The sequence below is a fragment of the Fusarium oxysporum genome, chromosome 6, assembly GCF_000149955.1.
Source record: "Fusarium oxysporum f. sp. lycopersici 4287 chromosome 6, whole genome shotgun sequence".
Classification (NCBI taxonomy): Eukaryota; Fungi; Ascomycota; class Sordariomycetes; order Hypocreales; family Nectriaceae; genus Fusarium; species Fusarium oxysporum.
In genome coordinates this window covers 1,986,151-2,003,525 of record NC_030991.1, presented here as the reverse complement: position 1 = coordinate 2,003,525, position 17,375 = coordinate 1,986,151, and the positions used below count along the sequence as shown (strand labels likewise).

Below are 17,375 nucleotides of genomic sequence, written 5' to 3'. Positions count from 1 at the left end.
TACATCATTATTCCAGCTCCAGATTCAACTGAAAGAGGACTTTGACGCGTCTTGATTGGGCCGTTATCCCTGTTTTCCTCAATCTTATCAGCTTCCTTCTCTGTAGTAGTCGGTGCCGCGACTCCACTTTCAGCGATGGTAGGGGCGCTTTATCATCTCATTGGTGCTTTGGTCCTGAACCCTGGACGGTTCTTATAGAGTTTGAGGTGGTAGCTCAAAGCTTCGCAGCGTGTGTAATATATGTAATATAACGTGAATCACAAGTATGTGAGCCAGACAAGTATGTGAGCCACTTTTCTTAGCCTTCAAACTAAATATTGCAATAAAAACACCACAAAGTAGCTAATCAATTAAAATTACTTACTATCCTCTTCTCCAGATACCTCAATATCCTCCTGACATGTTCTTGCATTATGTCCCGTCTTGCCGCATATACCACAGCGCCGAACCCCCGGTCGCGCCGACCTTCCTTGACCCCCACTCCTCGACGATTCGGCCACTACCTGCGTATCAACATCCATCTGATCAATTAAATCTCTTGCTTCTCCTACAGTCATCATTCCTCCTTTCTGTAGTCGGATTCTTTTTGCCCTTCGGCGCCGGCTTAGTATCTCATTTGCCTCTCGAACTTCCCTAATATCAGCCCTCAATAAGACATTCTCATGCATTATTGCCTTTGTTCCCTTTGCAAGTGACTTTAAAGCTTCAATTATTGACTCTGGGGAGCTGCTTTTATGACTTCTGATTCGCCTTTCGAGGTATTCAGATTGAGATTGAGCCTCAGTTGCTGTCTTTGGTGTCTTTGAAGTCCAAGGCTGAGCCTGGCTGGCCTCCTCCACGGGAGGTGTTGGAGTCCGTAGCTGAACATCAAGCTTTGAGATCACACTTTCGGGGTCAAAAGGAACAAGTCCAGCTCCTCTGAAAGCCCCTCTGATATTTTTTTCGGTCATAGTAGCTTGAAAGGCGGCGGCAAAGGCAGGAAAGAACTCGGTCTTCGAAATGTGATGTACAGACCTTCTGATCAGATCCTCAATTTCTCGACCATATGCCTTTTTAAGCGGCCCAAAGCACCCAATGTCGAGAGGCTGGAGTAGATGAGACGAATGAGCCGGCATACAGAGCGTAATAATCTTATTTGCCTCACAATATCTCTCAAATTCGACAGAGTGATGGCTTTCGTGGCCATCAAGGATCAGAAGACGATAGGAACCAACTGATCGATCGGCTGTGCGTCGGTCAAAGTGCTTTAGCCACTCGAGGCCAAGTTCGTTATTTGTCCAGCCATTTTGGCTCATTGCAATAGCCCAATCGCGCGGGAGGGTAGGTTCTTCATGCCAGTTAGCAAGGTGATTTTGGCCCGCGCCAATGATGAACGGCTCAATCGCCTGGCCTTCCGCATTAATCGCCTGGATGACTGTAATCCATTCACGGTTTCCAGGCTGCACTGATTTCGGTCTTCCAAGCCTTTCTGAACCTGTAATGACCATTCCGCTTGAAATCATGCCCATCATAAAGCCAGTCTCATCAAAGTTCCAAATATCATCTGATTGGATACCGTATTTCGCGATTGTGTTCTCTACAAGCTTAAACCAATTTCGAATAATAGTCGGATCTTCACATTTGGCTCTCTGGTAGTCATATCTCCGAAAGAAACGCATCTTGAGCTCTGGTTGTTGCTTGATAAAATTGTTAGCCCAGTGTATGCCGACAGGTGACGCGTTGCGGTCAGCGAGGAGACAATTAGCCATTGCTTCAACAAAAGACAGTTTTGGGGGAAACCCTTGGGAATCTAGCTTTAGAATAAAGCGAACTAAAGTCCTTTCTTCTAGATTAGATAGCTTTCGTGATCCTGGGGTCCAGTCGCGTCGGGATTGAGCGCCATTCTGGCGGCGACGTAATGTACTGCGATCGACTTTGTATATATTTGCAGCGCGTCGGGTGCTTAATTTTGGGTTATTTTGAAGGGCTTGAAGTGCAAGAAGGATTCTACCTTCTTTATTAGGTTGTGACATACTGGGTGCTTGAGAATTATTTGATTAGATACTGATGATGTAGGATGAGGGATTTTTGGCTCACATACTTGTGATTCACGTTATGTGAAATAACTAATATAGATGACCTAGCAACGTGCACGGGCCAGTTGCGTTGTATCCTGTCATGTTATAGGGATAGGCGGTCAATAGGCGGACGGGTACCCGTCCTTCTAAAATTGGACGGGTCCCGTCCCAATTTCCATATGTGGTATAGTTTGCTCCGCTATCGGACCGCCAGTATCGTCACCCTTACACTTGCAAGATCCAGTTCCAGATTCAACGCGGCTGAGATACGATGATCCACGAGCAATCCGCCAGAGATACGTCACGTCAAGAGATGATTAGTATAAGGCCCAGCCACCGGGAACCTCACTAGGTAACCGCCAGTATAGGAAAGCAATGGGCCTGCCTTTAGCATATCCAAAAGCAATCTACAGCTGGTGTCTTGATTATAAGCAGATGGGGAGGTGCTGCGCAACCTCAATGAGCCTAAGAGAATGGACCAAAGAAGAGATGGTGGCTTATTCAGACTAGGACAAAGCAGAGCCTGATCGCATCGAAGCACAAGTAGCTAGAGAGACCGAGAACGGGCGACTGTTCACAAGCAGAAGAGGCATCGGTGAGCTTTGGGAAATAGCCTAGCAGGACATCGATGAACAAGAAGCCTTGTACTCGGCCATCGAAGAGGAAGAAAGCTGTATTGTGGTACAGCTCTAGCTCTAGTAGAATTTGGAGTAAATTTGGAACTCAGATATGTCGTGGCTATTCACCTCAAGCCAATGGTTTGTTGGAATAGCTGGTAAATGGGACTCGTCAAACTACTTGAGGCAGTGGAACAAGGCGTGAGGTAATCCGATAGCGGAAAAATTTTTACCAAAGATGGAAACTAGGACGGGACCCGTCCAATTTTAGAAGGACGGGTACCCGTCCGCCTATTAGCCGCCATAGGGATAAGAGTGTGTGCACGGACAGGACTGTTATCGTGCACGGACCAGTTTTGTTGTATCCTGTCATGTTACCACCACGACTGCGTACAGTAGATCATTTCTGAATGGTTGATAGGGCACGAAGTACAAGAAGAATCCTAGCCTCAATATTTGGATCTGACATATTTGGTGGTTGAACATTAATTGATTAAGTTGAGAAGATGTAAATTGCGGGATATTTTGTTGCACTCGCTTGTCTGTTGCACCCGCTTATCATGTACGTTACTATTAATCTTATCTATAGCTTTTGAATAATTATTAAAGGGATATTAACCTGGTGGAGGGGTCTTACCGGTGGAGGGGTACTGCATAATAAGTTTCCGTTCTTTACGCCTAGGTCTTACGACGTTGAATCTGCTTCATCTATATCCTCATAGAGGTCGAGAATACCGATCTTCTCTAGGGCAGCCTTCCCCTGGTGATCCAGAAACCGGATTTTCTCTAAATTAGTCCACTGGACGCTCCTTCCATGCTCTACCATGGAACCCTCTAGCTCACGAACAAGTTCCCCAAGTTCCTCATCCGCTCCCATATTTAGCAAGTCGCACACTTTCTCCATCATCGATACTTCAAATCCCATGGGGAGACTCTCCGGAAGCAGCGTCATGACACTAACAAAGTCCGATACTCTCTTTTCTCGCGGACTTGCATTCCTGCGGAATTGACTCCGCAATGTCTTGCTGCGTTTTGCGCGGGTACGAATTTCTGATGATTTCAGAAGGTCAATGATTTCCCCTTGCGCACGATCACCCTTTCTGCGGCTGCGTTTATCAAAGTCGTAAAGGGGGTTCGGTGCAAATATATCGGTGAATACCAGGTCCTTCAGGGTTGGTCCAACGGGGACTCCCTCGAACAGCGCCATGCTGTTGATATCTGCTCCAGCCTCAACAAAGGCTTTGATAGCTACAACATTACGGAAAAGCGCCGCCATGTGAAGAGGTGTGAATCCCCTAGAGTTCCTCGCTTCCAGATGGGACTTGCAGGGAAAAAGCTCAAACAGTAGAGTGTAAAGTCGAGAGTACCTGTCCTCGGAGGGCAGCGGCAGAATGCCCGCAGCACAATGAAGGGCGGTATCCCCGGTTTCAGGCATCACAACGACATCAGCTTCCAGGGAATACTTTCTGCACAAAGAGATGTAGTTCTCGACTCCATCGAGACCGAGGCCTCTCCGCGGTAGAATACTTTCAAGCAGCGTCGTATGGCGAATTTGTGCATTTATATCGGCGCCCCTTTTCAGTAAAAACTCCGCAAGGCCGAATTGGCGTGTGACGAATGCAGTGCGCAGAGCCACGTCTTTCTCTCTCTGTGGAAGATCTCCATTTATCTTAAAAAGTCGTTTAACAAAATAGAAGTCGCTCCGCATAGTACGTGTTGCAAGCTCGAGAATTGGTATATCTGCCTTGTAGAGCCAACTTGCAGGACATGAATGAAGCGTGTCAGCGCCGTGATGTACCAGAATGTCGAATTTGACCTCGTCACCCAACACGATGGCCCAGTGCAACGGGGACCTTCCCTCCACCAGCGTGGTGATATCGCCAACAAACGGCTGCAATGTTAACAGGTGCTCTAAAATGTCTGCAGTGCCGTGAGTTGCGGCTAGATGTAGTGCCGTGAGGCCGTCACCGCGAACGTGATTCGTCGACCCGCGGCGCACGAGAAGGTCGATGGTAGCCAGCATACGATAATAAAAGTCTGAGCCATGTCTGACCATTCTTCGGTGCGTATTCTGACACTGTATAGCAAAGTACAGTAGACCGACCTCTGATTCACAGCTTGCGTTGATCGGGTAAAACGGGGTGACATCCAGCATCATTTCGAGAATCTCCGCCTCGTGTGACATACATGCGAGTTGAATCGGATCGCACATCCGACTATGCCCATCATAGACGATAATTGGGCCGCCATCGATGTCTGCCCTAGCGTCTTGCGCCAGAAGAGCTTGGACCGCGTCTTTATTACCATGCGCAACCGCACGATGGATTGCAGTCCCTGCAACCAGACAGTCATTTGCCACGTCTGGGGATGGCCCGTGGTTGACTTTAGCTACCTCGTCAACCCTCGCTCCATGGGCTAGCAACCGGGCCGTAAGAGCGGACATCTCGCGAGCCTCCACCCTGACAATCCAATGAAGCGGAGACTCTCCCAGAGCGTTCACGATTCCGGCATCGGCGCCAGCGTCCAGTAATGAGGCGACAACGTCGGCATGGCCGGATCGGCATGCACAAAGTAAAGGCGTATCTCCAGCAGCGTTTTGACAATTGATATTCGAGGAGCCTTCAGCAAGCAGTTCAACAACGGTTGAGATTGAGCCGCTCGTTGCGGCATCGTGAAGATTGTCGCCGACTGCCTCAGCCCCAAGATGACAACAAAGGCTCTCTGTTTCACATTGTGCGTTCCGTACAGGCGACTCGGCATCTTCCACTGTATTGAAGACACGCGAAGTCAACGCATTCTGCGGAAGGGCAATGCCGAGGGCGGCGTGAACTCGTTGGAGGATGACTTGGGCCGGGCGATACCCTAATTCGTAGCATTCGGCAAGCGCCGACAGATATATTTCGTGGTTCTTCGCGACGCCAAAGCCAAGAAGGTGACATATTGCTTTCTCTACCATGTATCTTGGGTAGGAGGGGTCGGAAGTGCGGACGCATCCGATACGGATGGAAAGAGCAGCATATATCTGTTTCTGGATAGTGAAAGGGAGGCCGCAGGATAATAGGAGGTCGAAGTCCAATCCGGCGACCTATGCAGGTATCAGTAGCTTTCGTTAATTGGTATAACCTCGGCAGACACCTTACCAAAGGTTCATTCATTAAGAGCGGTGAGGCTGTTTTGGTTGGTTCGTTCAATGAAGCAGAATCGTGAGTCGCCAACCCACCCGGTTCGTCAAATGATCCAAGGGTCAGCGAGGGTTCCAGCCACGCATGCTGTTTGTTCTAACAAATCCGAGATCGTAGGTTAGCAACCCTGGTTCGGTAGGAACGAAAGGGAAGATATTGCCACAGACTATTCCGGGTGGTAAAGAGACCAAGAAATCGGCCATTCTATGGCATTCATCGGCTGCCGCACGCTGTGCAGCCGCAAAGTCTTTAGAAAGCATGTTAGCAATTCTGACTTTATAAGTGCGATCGGAGAGCTCGATGGCTACCTTTTATTGCGGAAAGATGCGAGCGACTTAAGAGTAATCTTAACCCGGGTCGTTCAGCATGCGCCTTTACTTTGAGAGTTAGGCGCATCAACAAATCTGTCGGTGGAAGCAGGGAATTGTGGTGAGTTGTGGAATCTGGAGCGATAGTTTCCAATGTAGGAACATCCTGACCCAGAACCGAAAGAAGGGTTTCCGAAGATTTCAGCAGCTTCTGGACTGATCGAAACACCCTCGAGTGTCTGGTGAAGTGAAGACCCCGGAAATCTATGTCGTCTTGCTCCAAGGCTTGAATAGCAGCATACTTGGACCGCGCAGTGTCTGGAAGTGATTGCCATCGACTAAGTCCTAACTGGGATTCAGAAGCTCCTGTCAAGGCGCCGATCTCCGCTTTCACGAATTGCCTAAGGATGTAACCACCTGTGCTGCTCAAGCCGAAGTCTCTTGTTTTGAAATTGCTTACACGGACGCGGTTAGTTACTATATGATAAGATGGGGCTAGTTAGGGGAAATACTTACTTCTTGTTCCTGGCAAAGGCGAGAAGGATTCGATCCAGGTCCCTCTTCTCTGGCCTGGCCCGGAGTGCTATGTTCAAGATCTCGCAGAAGGCATCAGCCGTCTCGACCGCATGCTGAAGATCGGGGTCCCTGATAGTTGATAAGGCGTAATTCAAAAGGCCTTCGCCTTTCTTTGCTTCGCGAATATTGGACTTCCTGTAGTGTCTCTCCCCGTCTATCAATTCCTCCCAGTATCTTGGATCAGTAAAGGGATCGGCTCCATCCAGGGCCACGCGCCAGACCAACAGGCCGAAGGAGTAGACATCTGAAAAGGGAAGAATATGCTTCGGGATAATTCTATCAGCCTCCGGTGCGTCGTAAGGCATCGTGCGGCCCTTCAACATGGCGTATGGTTCGGTTTCTGCCAAAACCATGGAACAGCCAAAGTCCGTCAACTTTGCACAAAAGGGACGAATCGCATTTTCTGGTTCCGCAAACACTAATACATTTTCGCACTTGATGTCTCCATGTACGATGCCGTTCTCATGCAGTGCTTTCAGGCCGTTTGCAACATCAACGCTGCATTCCCAGTAGGGTCCGTCAACCATTCGAAATGGGTCAGAGATAAGATTGAGCAAATTGCCCAATGGTGATGGGTCAAGGATCAACGCAGGGAATAAGGTCGGATCTGGACCTGGGTCCATTGGTTCAAACGATACCCCATTCAAGGTGTTGAGGTTCGGGTGGGTGCGCACTCTGGCCACCGAGCAGACTCGTAGCTCATTTAGGAGTACCGTGAATTCCTCCTTGGTATTCCGCCCCCCATATTCATAGAGAATGGGCAGTACACGCTTGAAAGCCATGGGGTTTCTACCCCATGAATGTTTACCAAGTACTCGCGATACAGAGGAACAGCCCCCAGCACCAAGGGGTTGTTCTATCCTATGCGTCCAGCCGGATTTGTCGGGGAATTCGACTATATTTTCGGAAAATGTTCGAAGCATTCTTTGGATCGACAGGAAAACCTGGTAATGATCATCTGTCTCGAGCTCTTTAGAACCGTTGCTGGCTGAGCTCGCGACGCTTCGATCGGTGATGCCACACTGGCTGTAGGTCGAGGCGGTCATGTTGGTGTCCATCTCCAGTGTCATTAAGGCAAGCTCCAAAGTACACGCTGAAGCAAGTACCACCGTCTTGGCTGGAGATGACCTTGAGAGTTGATGTAGGAGTAAAAGCAAGAACTCCTGCCCCGCTGGCCTGGAGGTGAGGCTACGTTCGTCTTGGTCATCGCACCGAGTTTTCCTTACCTCAGCAAGCTCGGGCGTGCCCAGACGCCCCTTTATCTTGGGCGTTTTTCAGCCCCCCACCCTTGACTTGTAGCGTAGAAGACTATCATAACGACAGGCGCTGAGTGACGGCTGGCACAAAAGCTCATTCATCCGTCAGGTTTATCGAGCTTGTTGCCTGCTGTCGGTCCCACATGTCTCACTACCCCGCTATGTCGGGCGCTTAGTTGAGGAAGGGGTTGACAACTTAGTGTTAGATACGCACGAATACGATGGGGTGAGTGTATCCAAGTGTGGACCAGAATGTTGTGATGTTATTTTATTGTCCACTTGATTCTTTGATCAGTCTTTCAAAGAGGGGTTTCACCCCTCTTTTGGATACAAGAATAATATTGCAATAAGGGAAGTGGAGCCCATTCCCAGCCGCCAATCTAACACTTAGTATAGTCTGCCATAACTTTAGCCAGTATACTGTAGCCCTTTAGAATAGCTACGACAGGGGAGTCTATCCAATCAAAATATGCTAATCAGGTAGTACGCATCGAATGTGTATAAATAAGCCCTGTAGTCACTGTGAACTTATCTATATGCGGTAAAAGTCGAGCTATTATAGGAGGGTGACAAGTCTTCTGACCCTATACTGGGGTAAGCTCTTGTAGCAATATTGAACACGGGGTCAAGTGGGGCGTGATACGTATTGAAGGGCTATGTCCACTAAAGGGATAGGTAGTTAGTCTAGAGTTAGTTACGTAACGTCATTATAAACGAAGTGGCTTTTTGAGAACAGACTTGTATTACCACTCTCAGCTGTCATGTCATATCATAATTCAGCCGCAGGTTGAAAAAACAAGTTAGCATAAATAAGGCTTATCCATAAAAGTAAGTCTAGACTCTGCTTCTGGGATTAGACCGGGTTCTTTTTAGTGGCGGTAGATCGGTTCTCCTTAATACGGGCAGAGGTGTGCACGTCACTCACAGCTATTAATAGGGGCTCCTTAGTTCAATGGCTGAGTTAGGTCAGGTGCTAACCCATTTTGTCATTTAGAGCATGCTTCTTGGGTTTTGCAACAGTGACCTCTATAGGCTGCCGCATATGATGAGCACTGATAAGTCCGGCGAATCACCGGGAAATCCCTGTCAGTCGCCCTGTAGTTTATCCATTTTGTCCTTCGAGCCAGCTGCGGTCAGCTGTCTGACGAGGCTGTCTTGTACACCCACGTTTGCTCGAACTTACCATCGCGAGTTGCTCAAACAACTCCGGAGCTGCTGATCTTTTGGAGAATTTCCTTTTACAACTTTCAACTCTTGTTTAGTTGATCTTTACGGAGAATGGAATCACTCGAATTTCCCTCCTACCACGACCAGAGCGACGGCGATTGCGAAAGCTTTAAGTCAGCAAACAGCAAGATTCTGGAAGATGCTCTAGATGACACGGTACGCCCCCCTCATCCTAAAAACGTTATGATCGTTTCATTGACACTCTGAAGGAGATGAGATATGAAGGCGCCATCGAAGATTGCCACTATTCGGACTCGGCAACTTCAAATGTGTCCGACCATCCTCTGCCTATCAGGCAAGTCTCTTCGTACCCTGCATCATATGTCCAAATTTCCGATGTAGATGGCGATCCGCTTCGACGGAAGGCCGTCGTTGCCGATCTGTTGTGTACTGGACCAATCCTCAGTCTCGCCCAAAACATCGGCGCCTGGACAAACCCGATATGGCTCGGAAATAGTGCCGCACTTCGCATTGATCAGTTAAGTAAAGGAGTGGCGGGTACGATAGCAGTATCAGAGCTCACGGAGCAGATGAGGCAATGCCTCGACCTACAGGACAGAAGCTGCAAGGCTGTAGTTTTCAAACGCATTCGTGATAGAGAAGAATCTATCCCAGACACGTATGACCGTCGCAAGAGGCATCAGGAATTCCTCCGTGAGGCCCTCATCCTCTGTCACTCGCCTATCAAAGACCACCAACATATCGTACGGCTGCACGCGATTTTTTTCGAACAAGATGGAGAGAACCACAACATGTCATGGCCGGTGATGGTTCAGGAGTATGCTACTGAAGGAACTTTATCTGACTTCATCTTAAATCGGCCAAGCGTCAGCTTCCAGATTCTGCAGCCACTGCTTCGCGACATAGCTTATGCCCTCTTCCACTTACACCATGCTTGCTTGATAGCACATGGTGATATCAAGCCGGATAATATCTACATCTTGTGGGATAGCGAGAAGCGAAAACTCAGTGCGAAGCTTGGCGGTTTTCAGTCCGCGAGATACGGCCAAAACCTAGAGGACAGACTGCAACTCCCCAGAGGCACACACCCTTGGGCGGCCCCTGAATGTCATCGCAATGGAGATAATCTTGTCCCGTTGAGTGATATTATGAGTGCCGATATCTACAGCTATGTGTTGGTTGTCTTCGGTGCTGCTATCGAAGGACCAGATGTTCTCTTCTGGTCCCGAAACTTGAGGGGGCGGCTTGGCGGTGATGGACAGCAAGACCTTGTTGAGCAAGAGCGCTATTCTGCAGAACTTACGTTCTTGCTGTCTCAGAACGCTCGCCAGGGCGTCGACCGACTTGAAATCCATAAGCTCTTGCAGTTTGGATTAGCCATTGACCCAAGAAATAGAGATGGACGCTCAATAATGGCTATCATGTTGGAAACAGACCAAACAATAGAAGAAGGAGAGTTGTTTCGTTCCCCAATACCTCCCTTTGACTCTGTCCAGGTAAGTTGCGATAATCCAGTAATCCAATTCAAGCTTACAACGGAGGTAGGCCTGCGCAAGCGTCCAAAGGCTTGAGACGTACCCAATTTGTGTTCAAAACAACGTCATACACGAATGGGAAATCATGGCTCAGGAGCGCCCTATCAACAAGCAGCTGGCTCTCCAGATTGCCAACGCCTTGCTCAACGGATGTGGTAACTATACAGACGCAGAGAGATCCACCAAAGCGTACAATTGGTTGGACCACACACATGTACACGCTTGTTTTGACGGCAACGTACGAGAAGCTCTCTGGCCAGAAGAAGCGGCACTTGACGGCGAAGGGCTGCTTGACGCATTGAGGAGCTGTGCGTTGACTGGGGATCCATACGCTCTGATTGAGCTGCGCGCCAGACTGGATCTTCCTTCCTCCAGCCGGGGCCAAAGTGCGACAGAAAGCATCAATCTAGACGAACCGGAGTACGAAATGGGCGTTATCAAAGAAATTGCTCATAGCCTACCCGCTTATGATTCTCAGGGTGGCGATTGTATTTACAGAATCGTCTACACCCTGGCAAGGCATGGTCGGGATGACGATGCAATTTGGCTGCTAAATGAAGTCGAAGGCCAGATCGTGGAGTGGAAAACCGCATTGCATTTTGCGATTAGCAGGAATAACATTCCTGCCGTCGAATCTCTTCTTAAGAGGCCCGGCTTGAACCCATACAAGTGGTATGATCCAAGGACAACCAACGGCCCAACATATTCAGCGTTCTGCTTAGCAGTTCAACTGAACCTTGTTGACGTCATGCGAATGATAGTGGAGCGCTATCCCCTCTGGCCAGCGCTTACCGCGTCTCATTCTGTAGACGGATGCTCAGTGTCGGTCTGCCATTGTTGCGACCCGAACTGTGTTGACCCAGCCACGGTAAATGGCGAGAACTATCTCATGGCAGCACTGGATCCGGGTCTGAGAGTCGATCGCATGAGGATCCACGGCTCCCGGTACCAAGATGCAATGAACGAAACTGTCAAACTGCTTCATGAAATGGGCGTTCGAATGTGGCCGAAGCCGACGGGCTCATGGGCTGGGAGAAGCGACGTTATCGACATTGCGGCGGAATGTAGTTACCCCTGGCTCTTGACTTTCATATTTTCCTACCCCGAGCTTTTCCCTTGCCTTAAACGCAGTATACAGCCGCAGGTCACAAAATACCCGCTCTGGAAAGCAGTTCTGCGAGGAAACCTGTCGGTAGTCCGCGTGCTTCTTCAGCATAATGCTACAGAGGTGCTGAAAGGAGAGGTGAACGGCTTCTCCTTTCCTACACCATTGCTGCCTCCGCCGGCCACAGAGACCTGGCTATGTGTTGAAGAGATTTGTATGGCTGGAGTCGATCTCAGTCTCCGAGACTCTTATGGACGGACCGCTCTAGAGCTAGCAATCCTAGAAGGGTTCTTCTCGATGGCGGACCGCCTGGTTTGAGCTAAGGGGCCATTTTGGACTCATGTAACAGCGCGATGGATATGCACCAGCTTTGGGAAATTCCTCCAAATGCCCGGTTTGCCATTGGACAGAATTAAATACTTTCTCCGGGAAGCCGCAACGAAACAGCTACCTGATCCACTCTGTTGCAGACAGGTGGAAAGAAACGTCTTTCATGTCGTGGCTGCGTCAAATAGACGATACATGGCCAAATCGCGCCTCATGAGTTTATGGAGGGAGCTCATGATTCATCGGAGTGTTTACGGACCTTGGATTAACAAATTAGATCGCTTTGGCTTTACTCCGCTTATGCTCGCGGTCCTTTACGGACATCAAGAACTCGTCATCCTGTTACTGGAGGATGGGGCTGATACAAACGCATTCGGTGTCACTAATGCGATCACCCTTGCCGAGATGATGTTGCGCCGCGTCGAATATTTGCAAAGAAAAACTGAAAACACTCGAGAATCGAGGCTGACAAGGAAGGCAATTGAAGATTGGGCAGGCATTGTCCGTGTGCTTCAGGAGAGGGGTTCTGAAGCCAAGTACAGCCTCTTGGGGCTCCCAAAGGTGGATTACCAGAAGCTTTCCAGCAATTTTAACCCTTCTGTAAGACTACACGTTTAATATCCATCTTCTTGGGACCTATAGCACAGGCTAATTGAATTAGAATATCGGGCTCTACATCAAGGCTCTAACAAGTGGCCTCGAGTACTTTGGAAGTCATGGGACAGCGACTTATCAGGAGTCGGATGTGGTTAGCTTTTACCAGAGAATCCTCAATCCGCCGGACATTGCAGCTTTAATGCAAGGGAGTGCCGAGTATTTTATTATAACGAGCCTTGACCCATTCACAGCTGTGTCGAAGCCAATCTTCGAGGTAAGATCGCGTTAGGTATATGTAAGTTTTGATACTCAGGAAATTAAACAGAATCCATTCGTCGAGACCGAGTTTGCCGGAAGTGTAGGTCTAGTAACCGGCGAGTGCCAGAGTTCGGACCCCGAAGATACAACAATCATAGAAGCTACACAAACCTGGCGTAATCTGGACATCAACCTCGCCTCGCTGGCACCACTCTTTTTGCGCCTAGCTGCCATCGTTCTTAGAGCTGGAACACACGGGCCCGCAGGTGTAGCCTCGAGAGCGGCATTGACTCTGATCACCCACTGGATCATTCATGAACAGTTTGGTGATGGCCGTCGGGGCTTGAGGCTTACGCAGGATATGATAAATGATTTATATGGGAAGATCCAGGGGAAGTTGAGGGGTCTTCCTGTGGTCGGTTCGAAGTTGGCGGAGCTGATGGATGAGAGTGGGGGAGGGAGCGTTTAAGTGTTGTGTTGGTGTGGAACTCTAAACAAACTGATCGTTAAGCCAAGAAGCGTGGAACCACACAGCAAACGTGCAGTATCTTAGCTGGTATCTCGTTCGGTCCTGCCTAACAGTTGGTTCAGGCAGCCAATCCAAGGCTGGCGCCTCTACTTTCTCTTGCCAATGGCCTCATGGATTTTTAGCTTTTAGTGCGTTGGACTTATGTTGGGTCTTGAATGTTTCAATTATATTATCAAGGTTAGGAAATCTCCGGCATGGGAGCTACATAATGTTGCGAATGCGAGCTGGATAACCAATGGAAGTAGATTTCCCATTGAAGACCTCTAGGGCCATTTCTCTCAGATGTAACCTGTTCTGTATTGTCGAGTCGCAGGCGTTTTCCAAATTCAATTAGCCTCTGACCGATTACACCAAGTGAGCTGTTTTAGTCCGAATTTGAAGGAGAACCGTGATGATGACGCTGCTTCCTGCCATATGACTGGGCATTCGTCTACATTCTTCAAACTATAGCCTCCTCAAAGTTGTAACCCTGTAAACTGGTCATTATGCATTGCATTTTGCCAACTCCGACACCACATCACTATTGAATAACTTCAGTAGATGCTCCTCTTCACATTCGGTTGAGGAGTCGCCTCTACTAAGACAGAACTTCGTGGCATTGGCATAAACCTTCCCCATACGGAAAACAAGAGAGTCGATGCATTTGGTACTGAGATGTCTTTGAAGATCGCGCAGCGGTGAAGTTGTTGCGTGTTTTTTCCCGTGCCGTAGTTTACGTTTTTGAATACTCTCCACAGTTTCCCAGTATCCTATCTCGACAAGCAGAACTCCGAGGCTATATATGTCGAAACTCTGGCTGTATCGTATCTCCTGTCTAGTGGCCGGGTCAGTGTAGCGCGGATGGCGATACCGATCGCTGAATTCGTCTTGGTCGGGCTTGATTGTCTCTTGCTCAGGTGAATTAGGTCGGGCATAGTCGAAGCCCGAGAGGAAAGGATTGACGACAGATATCGTCCCATTTTCCTTAAAGAACAGAACATTTCTAGAATTCATGTTCTTGTGAAACCACCGTGATACCAAGATACGGTGTAGTGCGACAGACAGGGACTGTGCAAGCTCGAATCTTTGACCGAGGTCCGGGTACTGGGTCTCCTGGTCATTGATGAGGTCTTGAAGAGTGCGTACTTGGACAGAAGCCGAGCCTGGGGAACGACTGGCAGTCGCCGCCATGTTGACTGGGGCACGGTAAACTAGGCCTATCCGATGGTTGGGCATGAATTCCACGTCATCAAGAATGCCCAAGCAGTCCATCGTTCGATATGCTGCTAGGTTCTGACTGGCATGGAGAAGCCTGGCTAAATCAAGACAGGTGGCAAGAAATCGTTGTTTTCTCTCGGTGTTCGATTCGCATTTGTATCCCCTCCACTCCACCATGACATGCAGTTCCTTGACCTCGCGACCAATTTTGCGCCTGTAAGTCGTCAAACATCGCGACATATCCTTGTTGATGAAGGGGAAGCCCGAACGCGAGAGCATTAGATCGGCTGTTGATGGATGAGGAACTATTTCCGGACTTTCCCGGAGTAAAATTACATCCGCGGCGGCTGAGAGATCTCCCCTCAGGCCCCTGGAAGCCTCGCGAATCTCCTCAAGTCCAGCCCGGTCCCGATTGGACAGAATCGCTTGTAAGAGTAACCCATCCAAGCGAGCCTGCACCGGCTTGGGAACCAAGTTATGTAAGCCGTTGTTATATTTATGGATGTCATCAATTAATTCCCTAAGCTGTGCCTCTTTAAAAATAGCCCACCGTAGACGCCGGTAGGCTTGTCTCAAGGGAATCCCTATAGTGCGTTGTTGTTCAATCTTGGATCTGAGTATGCGCAAGGCTTCGTCGAGGGTCGATGCATTACCGCCCGTTCGGGGAGGTCGGTCGTCCACCGATGTAGCTTCGGCGAGGAGATAGCCGATGGCTGCGATGATCTCGTGCACGACAGGGAGTAGATCGCTGGGTATAAGGCAATTACTACCGGAGCCATTATTTTCTCTACAGAGACCGACTTCTCTACCCCATCTAGAAAGCACTTCTCGTTCTAGGTCCAGTTGTAGGAAGAGAATGACAGACGTTTCGGCGAAGCCACTTAGAGATGTGACTGTTCGGAACAACTCGAGAACGATCGGGAAAAGCGAGATTGTCCCAAGGGCGAGCCCGGCCACTTCCATGATGGGTGAATACTTATACTCAGGCTGCACAGCTAGAGGGCGCGAAAGATGCACGTATGTAAGTCGAGAATGATACTTCTTCCCATTTGTTGAGATGCTTCTTCCCATTTATAGAGATCCGTGGCTTAACGGATCAATAGCTATTCCGATTCATTGGTAGCTGTGATGTACACGACTTCTTGTAATAGCTTCCTCTGGTTAGCGCCAGTCTTCTTCTCTTCAATCAACACAACATGCTCATCTCAAGACAATTGGTCGTGCCAAAGGTAACGGACGGCACTATACTTGATCGGTCAGGTTCTCAGCAACTCGAGTCTCCCCAGCCAGCTCAGGCCCTCTGCTCTAGAGCACGCTAGCCCTAAACATTAGCACCTACACGGAGGGGTCAATGATCAACGCTCGGACCTCATTTGGATGAGCTGCCCCTGCAAGCTTGCAACCTTCTCAGTTCAACAAAGGCAAAGCGCATTACTGCTTTTGCGTTATCGCAGGTTTAGTGCGTTTTAGGCAGCAATAGTTTCATAACATTTAGGCAATGTAAGTTGAGAAAATGCCGCATCTTGCCGGTTTTAACTATCTTACCTTCTGACATATATGAAGCAGCTTGTTGGAATTTATCGTACAAGGCAAGGGAAGAAGCTCAATTACAGCCAACACCTATAATACAGCAGGCGGTTTTATTCTTTAAGGGTGAATCGGTAGTATAGATTATCTGATTAGAACTTAAGGATCTAACGTTATTCCCGAGGCTATATCATATAAGCTTAAAAGATATAACGTTACCAAATAGCTTGGATTTATTAGTGCCCTAATTAATAACCATGCTAATAGTAATTTCTATTGTAATCGCGGACACGCTGCTCTTATTTTTCTAACCCCACCACTCAGTTGTCAGTTCACGTCACTGGCTCCAGGCCATGCCTTGCAGAGACTATCTGATCGGCAATTAGTTCGATTTATTGGCACAAGATGAATTAGGCCCGTCACTCGGTTTATAGCGACTATAGCAACAACAAACAGGATTTTCCATTATTACGAGATGGAGCCGGCATAGCCTTTCCACTGGCTATACACCGGGGCGGACCGATATAGATTAAAAGAATGTAACAATTAGAGGTGGCGCGGGAGCTGTTCATTTCGACCTTTCAGCTCCCCACTCTTGAATCTTGGCATCTGGTCAGGTCATAGTTAACAGGCGCCAAGTGGCACACGATTTGTAATGGAGCTTGCTGCCTCCCTTAGTCCTACATGTCTTATTACCCCGCCCTGCCCGGCGCTCAATCAAAGACGGGGTTGATAGCTTCCAAGGGTCACACAGCACAATTCAGGGATGAGTGCAGAGGTTCTGATAGTCGCGGCCTGTTGCTTTGTTATCTGCGGGGGTTGAAAATATGCAGCCGCTTCCCTTTTCATCCATGCCTGGCGCGACCATGCAGCCAACAATTATATTTCAACGAATCATAATGTGACTGCACTGCTCTCAAAAGAAGAGAAAAGAGACAACATGGAGAACACATCTACGCCACGTAAGAGATTGCGATGATACAGACTAATATTCGTCATATTTTACATCAATAACAGGGATTCTTTCTTCTGATATGCTGCATGCCCCTTCTAGCACCTCATCTGTTGTTTATCATTACGTGTTTTTTTCTCGCAGATGGATACGCTTCCGTTCGT

General features: G+C 48.7%; 4 protein-coding genes across 4 annotated transcripts; 2 read left to right on the top strand and 2 right to left on the bottom strand.

Moving 5' to 3' along the window:
• Positions 1–3,359: 3,359 nt before the first annotated feature.
• Positions 3,360–7,786, bottom strand: FOXG_07300 (serine/threonine protein kinase; the record flags this gene model as incomplete). Its single annotated transcript, XM_018385902.1, has 5 exons — positions 3,360–5,759; positions 5,815–5,952; positions 6,045–6,126; positions 6,257–6,619; positions 6,681–7,786. The coding sequence occupies 5 exons, from the start codon at positions 7,784–7,786 to the stop codon at positions 3,360–3,362; spliced, it is 4,089 nt and encodes a 1,362-aa protein (XP_018244670.1).
• A 1,488-nt stretch (positions 7,787–9,274) lies between these two features.
• On the top strand, positions 9,275–12,142 carry FOXG_19739 (serine/threonine protein kinase; the record flags this gene model as incomplete). The annotated part of the gene is made up of 3 exons (XM_018400004.1): positions 9,275–9,379; positions 9,433–10,680; positions 10,730–12,142. 3 exons carry the CDS (start codon positions 9,275–9,277, stop codon positions 12,140–12,142), a joined length of 2,766 nt encoding a protein of 921 aa, XP_018244669.1.
• A 222-nt stretch (positions 12,143–12,364) lies between these two features.
• On the top strand, positions 12,365–13,475 carry FOXG_07299 (uncharacterized protein; the record flags this gene model as incomplete). The annotated part of the gene is made up of 3 exons (XM_018385901.1): positions 12,365–12,751; positions 12,813–13,022; positions 13,074–13,475. The coding sequence occupies 3 exons, from the start codon at positions 12,365–12,367 to the stop codon at positions 13,473–13,475; spliced, it is 999 nt and encodes a 332-aa protein (XP_018244668.1).
• Positions 13,476–14,018: 543 nt separating this feature from the next.
• Positions 14,019–15,695, bottom strand: FOXG_19738 (uncharacterized protein; the record flags this gene model as incomplete). The annotated part of the gene is made up of 1 exon (XM_018400003.1): positions 14,019–15,695. One exon carries the CDS (start codon positions 15,693–15,695, stop codon positions 14,019–14,021), a length of 1,677 nt encoding a protein of 558 aa, XP_018244667.1.
• Positions 15,696–17,375: the final 1,680 nt, after the last annotated feature.